We start from the raw sequence: 15,423 nt of genomic DNA on the forward strand, positions 1-15,423 counted from the left end.
TTTTGTACCAGGTCATGGGGCATCCCCTGCACTTGGGGCAGGGTAGGGGGAGTGACAGAGGAAGGTTTCAGGACCATCATTCACAAGGATGCCCTCCGCCAGTCCCAGAACTGTGGGTAGGGGTGTTGTCCCTCAAGGGAGAGAAACGTCCTGCATCCTCAGAACCAGGATCCTGGGATGGGGGCAGGGGGCGGGGAGGTGGTGTTTGCCCTCCTTCCTGTGTACTCCCTTTAGAAAACACATGACTTTATCCTGTCTCCTCAGACACCATCATTCTTCAAGAGAGTCAGTGGTCAACAAATAGTTTTCGGGGGCATACTTCCCCCCCCCTTCTGGCCAGCTTCCAGAAATAGGAGTGAAGGCAGTTTTTATAGACATGATACACGGGAAAATTAATCTCCAAGATCTTCCCTTGTAAAGAAATCCTTTGGGACTTACAAAATCAGATCACATTAACACATTTTGGCCACCTTCCAAAGCAACATGGACTTAAGCAGGGAAATTCATTGAAAAATATTTTGAATGTTGCAAAACAATCCAGCCTTGGGTGACACTGCTTCCAGTAATGAAAGATGTTAACTCAGAGACATTTCCCTGGAAATTAACACCGCAGCGAGATATCACCTCATACCAGGTAGAGGGCCGGCTACCATCAAAAGACAAAAGATAACAAACACTGGCGAGGATGTGGCGTAAAGGGAACCCTTGTGCGCTGTTGGTGGGGATGTAAACTGGAGCATGGGGGTTCCGTGAAAAATTAAAAATAGAACTACCATATGATCCAGCAGTCCCACTTCTGGGTAGATCTCCAGAGGAAAATAAAACCATGATCTTGAAGAAGTATCTGCACCTCCATGTTCACTGCAACTTTACTTACAACAGCCAAGACACGGAAACAACCCAAGTGTCCATCGACAGATGGCTGGATAAAGAAACTGTAGTACACGTACACAATGGAATATTATTCAACCATAAAAAGGAAGGAACTGCCATTTGCAACAACCTGGACACACCTTGAGGGCATTATGCTAAATGAAGTAAGTCAAATGGAGAAAGACAAATACTATGTGATATCACTTACATGTGGAATTCAAAACAAAACAAAACAAAACTCCTAGAAACAGATCTTATTTGTGGTTGCCAGAAGTGGGGTTGGAGGTGTAGGAGGAGAGGGAACTGGGTGAAGTATTCTTAGCCATGGTCACCCTACTGTCCATTAACACATCTTGTTAATCATATCATGTTACATGTAGCGTATCTTGTTAATGGACAGTAGGGTGACCATGGCTAAGAATACTGTATGGTATGTTTGATAGTTGCTAAGAACTGCTAAGAGAGTAAATCTTAAAAGTTCTCGTCACAAGGAAAAAAATTTGTAACTATGTGAGAGGATGGATGTCAATCAAACTTATTGCAGTAAACATTTTGCAATAGATACATGTATCAAATCATTATGTTGTATACCTTAAACTTATACAACATTATATGTCAATCATATGTCAATAAAACTAGAAAGAAGAGACATTTCCTGCCAATATAAATGGAATTCTATGGAAATATAGGAATACAGGAATATATTCCTATTATAGTAAATATTTTTTAATATTGATAACACTGCACAGCATTTACTATGTGCAGGTTACTGCTCTAAGCAGTATATACATGCACTCTTTTAAGCTTCACCCTCTACCCATCAGTCAGTGCTCTTATGCTCCTCATTATACAATTGAAGAAACTGAGGTACAGAGAGGTTAGGTAACTTGCCCAAGATCACACAGCTGGTAAGTGATGGAGCGCTGCTAGCTGTCCTATTGTTCCTAGCTGTCGCCACCCAGAAGTACCCGTTTTTGAGAATGAAAGGCACTGGGGTGGCGCCTACAACAGTAGGAGCCCTGCTGTTCAAGGCCACCATTACCTCACCCCTGGCCACCCCTTTCTTTAAGAGCCCGCTGCAAAGGTTTGTTGGGGTTTTTTTTTTTTCCCTCTCAGAATTTCAGTCTTGCAAATGTGCTTGTTTTTGAATCACCATAGAAAGCACCTTAGCTGACTCATGGGTTTTTTTTACCCTCAAAATAAAACGGTTGTGCAGCCTTAAGGACTGAAAACACCTTTTAACTTTCGGGGCTGCTGTCGGAAGAATGTGTGTGGAGTCTGGGTGAATCGGTCCAATCTGGCTTGCACTAGCTGACCCGAGGCTTGTGCCTGTCCTGGGTCCCTCCTGCACACACATGTTCTGATCCACTGAAAGTTGTCTCTTTCCCTCAACACCCAGGGCCTCTGCTGGTGCAAGAGCCTCTTTTCTTTTCAGAAGTCCCTGCCACATGGATCCACATTCTGGTCAAGCTTCTCATCTCCTTCCTTTACCACCTCTTTATAAAATGTCATTCAAAGCTCTCTCCCCACCTTTTTGAGTCCAGTGCTCTCTGAGTTTTCGGCCCTTGCTGAGCTCAGTTGCATACACAGATGTGAGTTCCCTCCCTTGCACTGTGTACTGAATGCTCAAGAGAAAATGAAGAAAAGTTCTTGCCTGGAGAGGCTCACTCTCTCCCCCACGGGACTCTCCATGGAAGAACTAAGATACAGGGAATGGAAGATGCTGGGCGGCAGAACAGTGCTCACTTCAAACTCACCTGGGCTTTACTGTGCCTGCTCTGATTTGCAGAAAGGCAGGAATTAGGCACGTGAAAGCGATCTTTTTTTTTCATTTGGATATTACTCTGTTTGCACTTTTCCTAGCCTAGGGGCCAGGGAACAAAAATTGATAAACAGGCACATTTCATTGGGTGCCGCAGTTGATGGCAGGTTATTCCAGGCCCAAAGCTATCTGGGGTGACATTGGCTAGAGCCATGTGGTGGCTCCTGCTGGCGATGATGGGGAGGAGACAGATTTGTATTGCTCTTGTAGCCGAAGTGCTTAGACTAGTGCTGGGCACACGGTAGATGCATCCTATAAATGTTAGCTAAAAATAATGAAATAAAGGCGGGTGTCACTCAGGCTTGTTAAATATAAAGAGGCCAAAGGCGCTCTCTCGGTTGGGCAGACTAGCTGCTGAGGCTAGCGTGGCCTTGGAAGAATATCAGCTAGGGCAACTCACAATGTGTGTGTGTGTGTGTGACGCTTGTCAAATACCACTCATCATTTACAGTATTCTGTGGGTCCTTCCAAGCACCGGAACCAGAGCGGCCCCCTCGGCTGTGCCCACCGGCCATCTCACTCCCTAACCCATACTGATTCCTAACGACTTGTGGTTCCACTGAGCAATGTCGGTTTATGCCAACTTTGTATAAATTGTATGAATAATGCAAAATTTGTCCTTAATCTTTAAATTGTTTCTTTTGCCAACCTCTCCTCCTCATGGTCCTGTTAACCTTGTGTCACCTTCTGCCGGAGGCCTGGGGTGGGGAGGACGCGCTTGGGCACTTACCACGGTGCAGCAGAGGGGCCAGAACCACCAGAGGAGAGCCAGGGCCAGCAGCAGGAACAGGATCAGCAGGGCAATTGCCAGGATGGAGCCATCGGACTGTGGGGCCAAGAAGGAGGGTGGTCAGCAGTGGGGCAGGCCACGTGTGGGACCAGCGACACCCGGAGCCTCCCCCTCCCCGCCCTCCCATCCCCAATATGCAGATTTGGGGCCCAGAGAAGAGCACAGCTTGCCAAACAAATGGTTGGAACTCTGCCCAGCATTCTGGGCAACACACTCCACGTAGCCAATTCTCACGAGAAATGGATTTGTCCTTTCAGAAGGCCTCGCTCTTCTCTCCGGACAACGTGCTGAAGGACCAACCATGCGAGAGCCAGGGAAGGCGCAACGGGATGTTGAGGTGGCCTGTGATGGCACCTTGCCTCTGGCCCGTCACCCGCTGCCTGGTGACATGCCCCTACTCTCTGGCTCTGCTGTTCCTGCCCTGCCTTCTACTCAGGATTCAGCCTGCTCCCCCGGACTTGTTCACAGAGACGCCCGTCACTGATTCATGCTGCAGAGTCTAGAGCCCGCGGACAGGACGAGATAAAGCAGACGGATTCTAGGGAGGGAGCGGGGAGCTACTGGTACAGAACCTGGGAGGCAAGGGGAGTGTGGCTGAGTCAGCACCGTTGTCAGATCAAGTGGCTGTCAAGTTGGGGCCAGGGGGTGAGGCAGGCGCCCAAGACAAATCGTGCCCGTTTCGAAACGTGCCAAGGCTGGTCCTGAAAGTAGACATGGTTGCCGCGGCCTGCGATGGCGGTTAGCTTTTAGCAAACAGAGATCCCGCTCCGGGCCCGGATTCTACAGCTGCCAGTTCACGCAAGCCGGTTTAAGTCTCCTCCACCTGCCCTCGCTCCCAGCTGCCGGGAGTGGAAATGGGCACAACTTTTGGGGGGTGGGGGGAGCGGGCAGGTTGAGGAGCAGATTGTCACAGGTATTGTCAAGCTGGAAATTCCACTTTTAGCCCCCCAAAATGATCAGGTATGGTCGCACCTAAATGTTTTCAATTAAGGACTGGCTAATAATACATTACAGAACTACCGTGCCATTGATTACCGTGTACACGTTGTTTTCAAATAATATTTAAATGAGTCATGAGAAAACATTCCTGATATAATGAGTGGATTTATGTATAAATGTCAGGAGTGAGAGAGAAAGACTGAGGGGTATTTATTGAAGTATTAATAGTGGTTTTGCGGGTAGTGGGTTTACGGTAATTTTCTTTAAAAAAAAATCTGTCTTTTGGGGCACCTGGGTGGCTCAGTCGTTGGGCGTCTGCCTTCGGCTCAGGTCATGATCCCAGCGTTCTGGGATCAAGCCCCGCATCAGGCTCCTTGCTCAGTGGGGAGCCTGCTTCTCCCTCTCCCACTCTCCCTGCTTGTGTTCCCTCTCTTGCTGTCTTTCTCTCTGTCAAAAAAAAAAATTTTAAAAATCTGCCTTTTTTTTTAAACAATTTGTAGTAAGAAGATACACTACTGAAGTTGTTCTTTGAAAATCTGTCCTTGGGGCTCCCCACTTTGGTGTATGAATTCGCCTGGCCCAGATGCTCTTACCCCTGGGGGGGGGAGGGGAAAGGGGAAGAGGAGGAGAAAGGAGAAAGAGGAGGAAGGGGAGGAGGTGGAGGAGAAGGAGGAGGAGGAGGAAAGGGAGGAAGAGGGGGGAGAGAAGGAAGAGGAGGAGGGGGACAGCCGTGGGGCTCAGGAAGGGGTAAGGTGCGATGAGGGGAGTGGAAACCCACAGGGCCAGGAGCTCCTGGAGGGACTTTGTCCTGCTCTGGAGACAGCCAGGGATACAGTCCCCAATGCACTGTCTGCTTTTTTTTTTTTTTTTTTTTAAGATTTATTTATTTATTTGAGAGAGCGAGAATGAGAGAGAGTACATGAGGGCGGGGAGGGTCAGAGGGAGAAGCAGACGTCCCGCCGAGCAGGGAGCCCAATGCGGGACTCGATCCCGGGACTCCAGGATCATGACCTGAGCCGAAGGCAGTCGCTTAACCAACTGAGCCACCCAGGCGCCCCGCACTGTCTGCTTTTTTAGCACTTACCACCATCATTAACATATATACCCAGTGCGAAAGAGTCACCATCAAACACACGGCAGGAAGTTTTGATAAACTTAGACCTGAAGCCAATGTTTTCCTGGGAGATAACACGTACGTGCAACCCAGAGGGTCCTTCACATACTCATTCAGCAAATGTTTATTGACCATCTGTTCTGTGCCCATTGAGCTGACCTCGGGGATGCGGGATCGATTAGACAGAACCCAGGTGCTCACGGTCTGCCGAGGAAGTTGTATAAACCATGAACCGCATGCAGGGGGCTGCGTGTTATTCAACAGCGGTATACCCAGCACCTTATGTGTCAGATATTGAACAATATAGACGGTCTCCACTCTTAAAGAATTTACATTCTGGTGGAATAAGGATGATGACGACGATGAGGGTGATAATCGTTATTCGTAGAACTAATATATATTAAACACTTACTATGTGCCAAAGACTGTTCTTTCTATGTACTAACAGGCTTCCCCTAGGCTAGCTCATTTAATTTTCATTAACAACCAGATGAATTTAATAATATTATTTCTCTCAGAGATAAAATTCCTGAGGCAAGGACAGGTGAAGACACCCGCCCTAGGTCACAGGAAGAAACCAGAATTTAATGTGGGCTGTTCGGTTGCACACCCCACAGTTTAACCAGCAGGCTGTTGCTCTCGACAAGTGCTAGGAACCAAGGGCTGGGGAGGTACCACTCCAGAGAGGAGATGGCACTGGGGCTCTGGCCCCGGAGGGTGGAGGAGAGGTTGGCACTCCTGCTCTGCAGGGCATGGGGTGGGAGTGAAAGGGCTGGGGGCCTCACTGTCAGAGGCCATGCAAGCCCAGCAGAGGAGCATGGCTTCTATTCTGAGCCGAGGGACCTGGGGGCGGGGGCGGGCACTGTTTTCAGATTTGTTTCTCAGGAAGCAAATGCTATCGACATTCTAGAGTATGGACTCCAGGAGGGAAAGACAGGGGGTCAAAGGCCCAGGTGGAGAACTGCAGAAATGCTTTTCTAGTTCTTCCAGGATGACCTTTTAGAGGGTCACCCTTCCGAAACTTTTGCATTTTCACGGATGTGTTCATTACTAATATTACTAACAATAGCTGACCGTTATTGCGTGCTGTCTACATTCTTGGCGCTCTGCAAAGTGTTATATATATATTATCTCATTTAATTAAGTACGCCTTGTTAAAGCAGTCTTCTAGGAATCATTCTTCCCATTTTGCGGGGAAGGAAAATGGAAACTCAGCGAAAGTATGTAACTTACCCAAGACCTTCCATATACCACTTACATACATATTTAGATGCCCACAATTTTAATGTTGCAAAACTGGAATTGAACCTTCATAGTCTGATCTTAGAACCTCACTCTCCTCCCACTCAACTATCACAATATCAGATTGATATTTATCAGATCGATAAAAATTCACTGAAGAGGGGTGCCTAGGTGGCTCAGTAGGTTAAGCGTCTGACTCTTGGTTTTGGCTCAGGTCATGATCTCAGGGTCCTGGGATCGAACCCCAGGTCGGGCTCCCTGCTCAGTGTGGAGTGTGCTTGAGATTCTCTCTCTCTCTCTCTGTCCCTCCCACTCATGCTGTCTATCTCTAAAATAAAAAAAAAAAATCTTTTTAAAAATTCACTTAAGAAATATCCACACTTTAAAGGCTAAACCGTAAGAGGCTGCGTGAGAGATGGAGACCATATTTGGAATGGCTGTATCTGCTGCCATGGAAGCTTCACCCACGTGGCCCGGTGTGGATCAGCGTGTCACATGGGTGAGACTGTATTTCAGAGTGAAGTCAGAAGGGGACGAGGACCAACAGCAGAGCCCGCCTTCCCCTTAGAGTCTTGGCTTGGAGTTTCAACCAATAACCTTGTGAAGTGGGATTGATAACTCATGCAAGGATCGCCCCATGTAACCTGTTGGATGTGTATCAGTATGTAGTATCCAAATACATACACATCTGCACTGTTTAGTAAATGGCATTTGCTTTAGTCATGAAATTAGTCACTTATTCTAAACCAGTTCTTTTGCATCTTTCCCAAGTCCCAAAATAAAGAACCCCCTTGGGTGTTAAGGATCAGGCTTTGCCGTTGGCCGAGAGGCGTGTGGAATGTTTCAGAGCCCACACGCTGTAACCTAGTGCCCCAGAGCCTGGCTCCGTTCCTTTACTCTCGTACCAATTGCCTTGACTCCTTGGGCTCTGGCCACTGACTTGCCCTCCTGTGTCCCAGCTCACTATCTATTGGCCTATTCCCCAAAGCTTATTGCTGGATAATTCTAGGAGGGTCATGGGCTGACTATTCCTCTCAGCCTGACTTAGGACAGGTGTGTGGGCTCAGTCTCTGCTCTCCCCCTTCTCCAGGGCAAAGGGGGGTCAGGACTGAAGAGACCCCTAGGCCTACATGCTCACACCACAGGGCTGAGTGGGGCCATTTAAGTCAGGGACTCCAGTTACAGAATTGTGCCTGCACAGGTGTGTCGAGGATGGCTAGGGGATGGCAGGGGGCAAGGTGGCTTCCGAGAACTCATAATTCCAGCAGGTACCAGCCTCCAGGCTGATGCAGATGCATACTCCAAGCCCTCCGAGAGTCCTCACTGGGGAGGGAAAATCTGAGGTAGGGACCTGATTCTATGACCAAAATGAGAGCAGAAGCTGACTTGCTTAGCAAACTCTGACTCTGATGCCTGTCTTTGCCGGGTAGCCCCTGTGTTGTAATTTTCCAGAAACCTTCAAAAGATTTCAGAGGGAAAAAAGCCAGCAGATAAATAGCCAAAGACTGATTCCTACCATTGTTATTTTTCCAACAGCCTAAATATCAATGTGAGTTAAATTCTTGTTTTATTTAAAAAGTGAAAAGAAAGTTTAAAAAAATCAACATGGTTCTTCAATTAGAAAAATATTTGGCAGGAGATGGGGGGCTCGGGATGTGTGACTAGGGCTGCAAGGCAGGTGGGAAAGTGAGCAGAATGAGGTGGTGTCTCTTCCAGTTGCGGGGGTTGGAGGGGGGAAATCATCTGTTTCCTTCGGTGAATAGTTTTATGCTTTCTTAAACCCAAGGGCAGGCGGTGCTCAGCCCTGCTCCTTCCCTCTGGTCAGGTTATGGTTGTTAGAGTGACCATCCCTGAAGGCTGCCTGGCTTGAAAGGCCAAATGCCCGCCTCCTAGCTTTCTTTTATTCCTTCTGTTCCCAGCTCACCGAATGAGGGCATCTCTTATTTGGTAGGTTGTAGGTAATTTTGGATTTCTGATGCAGGGCACGAGGGGGAGGGATCGTGTCTGGGCCCGTTTTGCATGCTGATGAGAGAGAGAGGGGCAGGCTTCGGGACCATAGAGCATCCAGCACTGCTCCTCCTTTCTGTTTTGTTTTGGGGGTTGCCATGGTAAAGAGAGGAGGATAACATTGAAAGGAATCAGTGGGAGATTGGGGGACGCTCAGCTTAGAGAAACTCTGTGCTATCCCACATCTCGCGGTTGGGTTTGGACTGGGATTCTGCCCCATGCCCTGCATGGCTCATTATGTAGCCGGTGAAGCGTCTCGGTTAAGGAGGGAGCATTCTTCCCCACTCCTGTGTGTCCTTCCATGTCAAGGGCACCCTGTGTGTGCAGACCTTCTCTTCCCCTTTACTCTTTCAATGAAGAAGGCCTGAGTGAACCAAGCACGATGCTATCTGTTCTCCCTGTCCCTCCCAGAGCATGCTGCTCCCACAGGGTTGAAGCTGGTGTTGCTGGGAGGCCCGATGCTTACACAATTTGGGGGAGCCTCTTTAAGAGAAAGAACATAAGAATATAAATGCAAAATTATGAGGGCCCCTCCCAGGGCCTTAGGAGGAGTAGGAGGGACCCATTCAAGTCAGCAACCTTGCAGCTCAAAGCTCAGCTGCCGGGTAACTCTGCTCCTGGCTCTAAGTCTTCCCTGTGCAGGCCCCATGCCCATGGCGAGACTGGCAAACCTATTTAATTCCGGACTTCAGTTTCCAGCCTATTTGCTGCTACCCTCAGTCTTTAGCCTACAATACTAAAGGCAATAGTGAGGTTCACCTATCATTTTGGGGGCGTCTCATTTGTGTGAGACATATAAAGAAAGCATTCTATGCTTTGTTACCTCCACCACAGTGGCCCCGCCAATATATCTTCTTTCCACATCACCCAGGATGGGCCATGGCAATGGTAACGATGAGGTCTGACAACAGCACACATAGATTATTAACCGAGGGGTTCTGAGAGCCCTCACTGACGGCGGTGGGTTAGCTGTTGTTCTAGGATCTCTGCCAGGTTTTGTAGATCCGCGTATTAACGCGAACTACTGAAGAGATCAGATCCCTTCACGTGGTTAGACTAGGCTAGCTTTTCAACATTTAACATGAAAGAATGAATTAGCAGGTTTATTCTGCCACATTGAAGGGCCATTAGCCAGACTCTGCCAAAAATATGACAAGAAAATAGCTGGTGATCCATTCGAGCTTCTTAAAAGCTGGCAATGAGATGTCCCTGGATTCAGTTGGTGACCGATGATGCCATAGGGCACGCCAGGACACAGCGAGGCGGGTGGCGATGGCGTGAGGCTACCCAGTGGCCCCTCTTCATCTCTTCCCTCCACCCTGACCCCTGACCCTTCGTCTCTGCTACTGAGTGAGGCTGTGTTTGAAGCCCTCAAGGGAAGGTGACCCTTTCTCCAGGGGCAGCTCTGGTCTATGACCTTGCCATCTCATGGCAGCCTGCTGGTTCTAAATCCCGAAGAGGCCGTCCCGGAGAGAGGGAAATGTGCAGAGATCAAGAGACTTGTCTTCTTCAGATGAGAGGTCCCATGGAGGCAAGGGGAGGGCCTTGCACCCCGTGTTGCAGCCCCCTCAGCTCCAGGTTGCTTTCCTCCCTCCCAGGACATGGGCTGGTGCTTGGGAGGTGTCAAATTCCAGGGCTCTGAAGTGGAATTCAGAACTATCCTGAGCAGCTGCTCTGAGCTCTGTTTCCTGCTCAGACAAAACTGGTGGAACATGGGCAAGTTTTATTTTGTAAGATGAAATTTTAGTCATTTTATTGCTGCTGAGAAGTTCTGGATGTGCAAGCCTCAGAGACCAAGATTCTCTCTCTCTCTCTCTTTTTCATAGCTTATATATCCTGACTATTATTTCTTGAAGCAACTTTAGCGATTATCTAACTTCTCCACCCAACCCACCCTGCATTTTATTGGAGTTCTATTCTCCCTGCGTCTGTGACTAGTACTGGACTCTACTGAGCCTCCTTCCTCCTCTCTGATGATCCCTTATCCACCTTCCTCAGGGGCTGCTCCCTATATTCAGTCCCTTAAATATTTGCATGGACCACGGATCCATTTTTTTTGTTTTTTGGAAAGGTATATAGTTTTTATTTTGCTTGAAGCGTGTCTACTTCTTAAATTCACTTCAAAAAATCATGATAGAAATATACAAATGAAATGTGCCATTTTAACCATTTCTCAAGGCGTACAATTCAGTCTATCTACAATGTCATGCAACCCGTGGATGCACTCTCGGTCTGTGCTGGTTTCTTTGTGCCACTCTCCACGGGCTGTCTCATTTCCTTTCAGAGTTTAAACCCTCATCTCCATACTGAGGACTGACCTCTTTATCTCTAGCCTAGATCTCTCCTCAGTCTGCAGTGTTGGTTGCAGTCAGGATCGTTCAACTGTCCGGCAGGTCTTACTGATGCCTCAAAGTCAACGGTTCAAACTGAACTCCTTATTCTCCCCTTCAAGTCTGCTAGTTCTCCTCATTCAATGGCACTACTTACCAACCTAACCTCTTCTTGGATCTGTCCCTGTCTACTCCTCCTCAACACCGCGAATTAGGGTTAGAAACTTATTCTTTCTTTCCTGGACAGTGGCAGCTCTCTCTTCCCTGGTTTCTCCACCACTATCTTGCTACCCCAAATTCCATCCTCTACAGCAGCATCTAGATTCATCCATCTAAAATGTTGTTCTGATAGCTCTAACAGCTCCTCATTGTCTGCACGATTTCGTAACATTTGAGAATTTGATGAAAGTGACACACCCCTTTGCCCAGAAATGTACACAAGTACACATTCACGTTTACACACAAGCTCACAAATTTTGATGACAATTTCAGGGCATCCATCAAATTCCCAGAATCCATGATGGGTCCTTGGCTCGAGACCCTTCACAGAGAGGCCTCCCTTATTTCTCCAACCTCCTCTCCTCTCCACCTCCCTCCTCACACTTTGTGCTTTGACAAAAGTAAACGTGTGCACCCTCGCTCTACTCTTCTGTTGTGTTCTTCTCCCTGAAACACCCTTTCGTCCTTTCATTGCTTGGGTAGCTGTTTCTCATCTTTCACGTCTTAGCTCAGGCAACACTCGATTCATTCCTACCTTGCCTACTTATTGAACACCTACTCTGTGCTAGGCATCTCTACAAGCACGGGCAGAAAAGATGGACATAGTCTTCATGATCACAGACCTTGAAGTTGAGTGGGGAACACAGACAAGAAAACATTACCAATGAACTCTGAGTTTGTGCTCTCATCTTATACGTCTACTTAGCATTTACTGTGTATTATAGAAATGATATCATTATGGGCTTGTCTCTCTCACTGAACTGTAAGCCCCTAGAGGACACAAGTCTGAATTTACCCATCTTTGTAACATGGAGACATAGTACAGTGTTTCAAACATAAAAGGACTTATACTCAAGTATTTATTAGGTGGGGGGAAATTAGGATTTAGCAGGCTAATGCCTTCAACCGCTTGTAGGTGGCACTGGAACCGATGTTTCCCTAGGCTGCTCACCCCCCCTCTAAGGCCCCATCGCTGGAAACAGCTCACTAACCTCACCGCAAAAAGCTTGGGCTTTGGAATCAAGAAAAGATATTTAAATCCTAATTCCTCTACTTATTAATATGTAGACTTTAAAATATTAATATGTAGACTTTAGATAAGTTGTTCAACTTCTCTTAAACTTCCTTTTCTCTACATATATGAAGTTGAGATAATTCCTATTTCCCAGGATTGATTTGATCCTTAATGAGATAAGAGGTGTAAAGATCCTGGCATATGGCCATCCTTCAATAGATGTGATTTCTCTTTCTATGCCCCCTTGCTTCTATGCCCACGTCATGTTCCTGTTGATGTGCCTGGGCTTGGTCTAGGCGAATGAATTTGATTCCTGTAAACGGTCTCCTGCTAACTGTGGCTGGAGCTATGGTGTTAGTGGGTGGCCCCAGGTTAGGTATTTGGGAGACAACAGGCCCTCAGATGTCCATACCAGTGTCAAGAAAAGGGAAACCCATGTGGGTTTTCCAATGGCAAATTTAATTGCCCTCATTAAAGGTGAGCAAATACTAATGTTGGTAAAACATAATCAAACATTATGATTCATTCCTGCTACCTGGGAGGTAATCTGGGCTAGAAATGGCAATAAAATTGATAGACACCGAAGACACTGGATTCCTTAACCCACAGAGTAGGCAGTATAGAAAAAATATTAGGTGAGAATTACCTAAGCCCTAGTGGAACTCCTTTTAAAAAGTATGGCTATAAAGTAATGAGGCTGTTCTTCTGGTGAACATAGCAAAACCCCCACATCCAAGTGAATCTCATTCCCTCCAAACTTAGTGGCTTTGGACGCTGGAGACTCTCCAATGATACAACCATTGCTCAAAACAATCCTGAAACACCTCCCTTAGAACTGTTTTTGAAACCAATTTATAGTCACGTTTTGCTTTTCACCAAGGAGGTTCCCAGCTTGATTAGCTACCATTCACCAGACCCGGTTCCCACAACTTTTAGGGATTGTTTTCATTTCAAAGGATGATGTTTCCCTATTCCCCTACTGAGGATATTCAAATACCGTAACTTCGAAGTGATGGTAATTTCAAAGGAGTGCAGAGGATAGTTGGCATTGTGACAGTGTTGTTGGAGAAAGTATATGGCTTTCCAAGGTAAATATTTTGAAGGACTAGCAATCATTTGGATGTGCAAATTCTAGTTTGCTATAAATCTTATGACTTTATGCCTTATGTGAATAAAACCAGAAGGACTTGGATAAGCCATCATTGGTAATGGGATTGAGGGGAGATTGAAGCCACACTCCTTCAAATTCGAGCTCAGAGGTCCTTTGTCATGGAAGGACACTCCATCAAGGTTTTTCAGCATCATCTTGGTCTTGTCACCCTGAGCCAGTAGAAACACTTCATCTCACTCACAATGGTAAGGGTGATAATAAGTAAATCTTGGATTCATTCAGCACTTTCTTTCTCTCCATAAAATGCATAGAGCTTGTTAATCAAAACCAGTTTTTAGAGAATAATTCAGACAAGATGCAGCTCATTAGTACTCAAAATGCCTTAGTTCCTGTGAGTGGGCTGTTGAAATAGGATTAGACAGAAAGTTCCTTAGTAATGTTCAAATATGATGACACTGGAAGAGAAAGGCTAATTTCTTATTTCCATTTTTTGTTTCATTACAGGGACTGGTCTCCTTGCCTTTAATGTAGCTTTTTATTTAAGGTATGTGCTTAATTGGTTTTCTTGGTCATCCCTCCCATATTAGTCAGCATCATTATTACCTATTATCAGCAAGTAAGCATACCTACTGTACACTGTTAGCTGTTGCCTTTGATTATAAACTTGGAAAAGTAGAAGCCAGGCCTATGATTTGGGTGGTGTCTCACATACATAGATGCTTACCAGTGGTGACTGATTCCTCAAAACTATGTCTCTAAACTGAATTATAGAGTCTCTGGAAACCAACTAATCATTTTCTGTTGAGTTTCTAACATACAGTCAGCAGCAGGAGACACAGAAAGATGAACACAGTCAGACTCTACTCTTGTAGATGTCATCACTGTTCAGTTAGAAAGTCAGGACTGATTCACAGGGCTCGCTCAAGGAGCAGCACAGGGTATGTGGAGTTAAACTTGAAATGATGCTGCAAACCACAGTGCTTGAACTCAGAGCAGAGAGAGTTCAGGAGGCTTGCCAAGGTCAGTGAGGCATCCTGGGGCAGGTCCAGGCAGCACTTGGCAGGCCTTGAAGCCATGGTGAAATTTGGGTAGGTGGAGAAAAAGAAAGGGCATTCCAGAAGGAAAGTGAAATGTGATCAAAGGCGAGAAGTAGGCACGGACATCACTTTCTTTAGAGTGAGGAGGTATGGAATGCAAATTTTTGATCATCGTCAAACATTTTTATCTATTAGGAATCAATGCATTCACAAATTTTAAGTCCAGCAGGTAAAGGTCAACTGAGGTTGACGATTGGATTCTATCATCAGCAGCATTTGTTAGATATTCATTTAAGTTGAGTTTGTACCTTTATACACATTCTCAAAACCTTGAACTTTTAGATACCTTTTCCAATTCCATGAATTGGGGCAATGAAGGTAAAAGAAATTGCCTTAGCTGCACCTTTCATATTTCCTTGGCCTGCAAATGAAGCAGTTCTCCTGACACTGGGTTGTGTGTAAAAGAAACCCAGGAATAGGGCGCCTGGGTGGCTCAGTTGGTTAAGCCACTGCCTTCAGCTCAGGTCATGATCCTGGAGTCCCGGGATCGAGTCCCGCATCGGGCTCCCTGCTTGCTCAACGGGGAGCCTGCTTCGCCCTCTGACCCTCCCCCCTCTCATGCTCTCTCTCTCTATCTCATTCTCTCTCTCAAATAAATAAATAAAATCTTTAAAAAAAAAAAAAGAAACCCAGGAATATTTTAGTTGTCACTTATTCAAATGCTTTTTAATTTTTTTTTTTTAAAGAAACAAAACATTAAGCCCACTGCTTTGGGCACTGACCAAGCTAACATCTGTTCTAGCAACCACGGTAATGGCAAAGGAATGCTAGTTATAATTGCTCGTGGCACTGACGGACTCTTGTTTTAGGGAGATATAAATTAAATCACTGACCTCTGAATTTCCTAATGAATAGGGGAGAAGC

The 15,423-nt window shown here is 46.3% G+C and overlaps 1 protein-coding gene across 1 annotated transcript in view; it reads right to left on the reverse strand.

The window, feature by feature from the left end:
- ANTXR1 (ANTXR cell adhesion molecule 1) overlaps window positions 1-15,423 on the reverse strand; it is a 185,634-nt gene that overhangs the window by 83,786 nt on the left and 86,425 nt on the right. The window contains exon 13 of the mRNA XM_081797283.1: window positions 3,426-3,521. Coding sequence (XP_081653409.1) covers window positions 3,426-3,521 — 96 coding nt within the window. The remainder of the gene's footprint in view (window positions 1-3,425; window positions 3,522-15,423) is intronic.

The sequence above is a fragment of the Leptonychotes weddellii genome, chromosome 10, assembly GCF_054177405.1.
Source record: "Leptonychotes weddellii isolate Sample4059 chromosome 10, ASM5417740v2, whole genome shotgun sequence".
Lineage (NCBI taxonomy): Eukaryota > Metazoa > Chordata > Mammalia > Carnivora > Phocidae > Leptonychotes > Leptonychotes weddellii.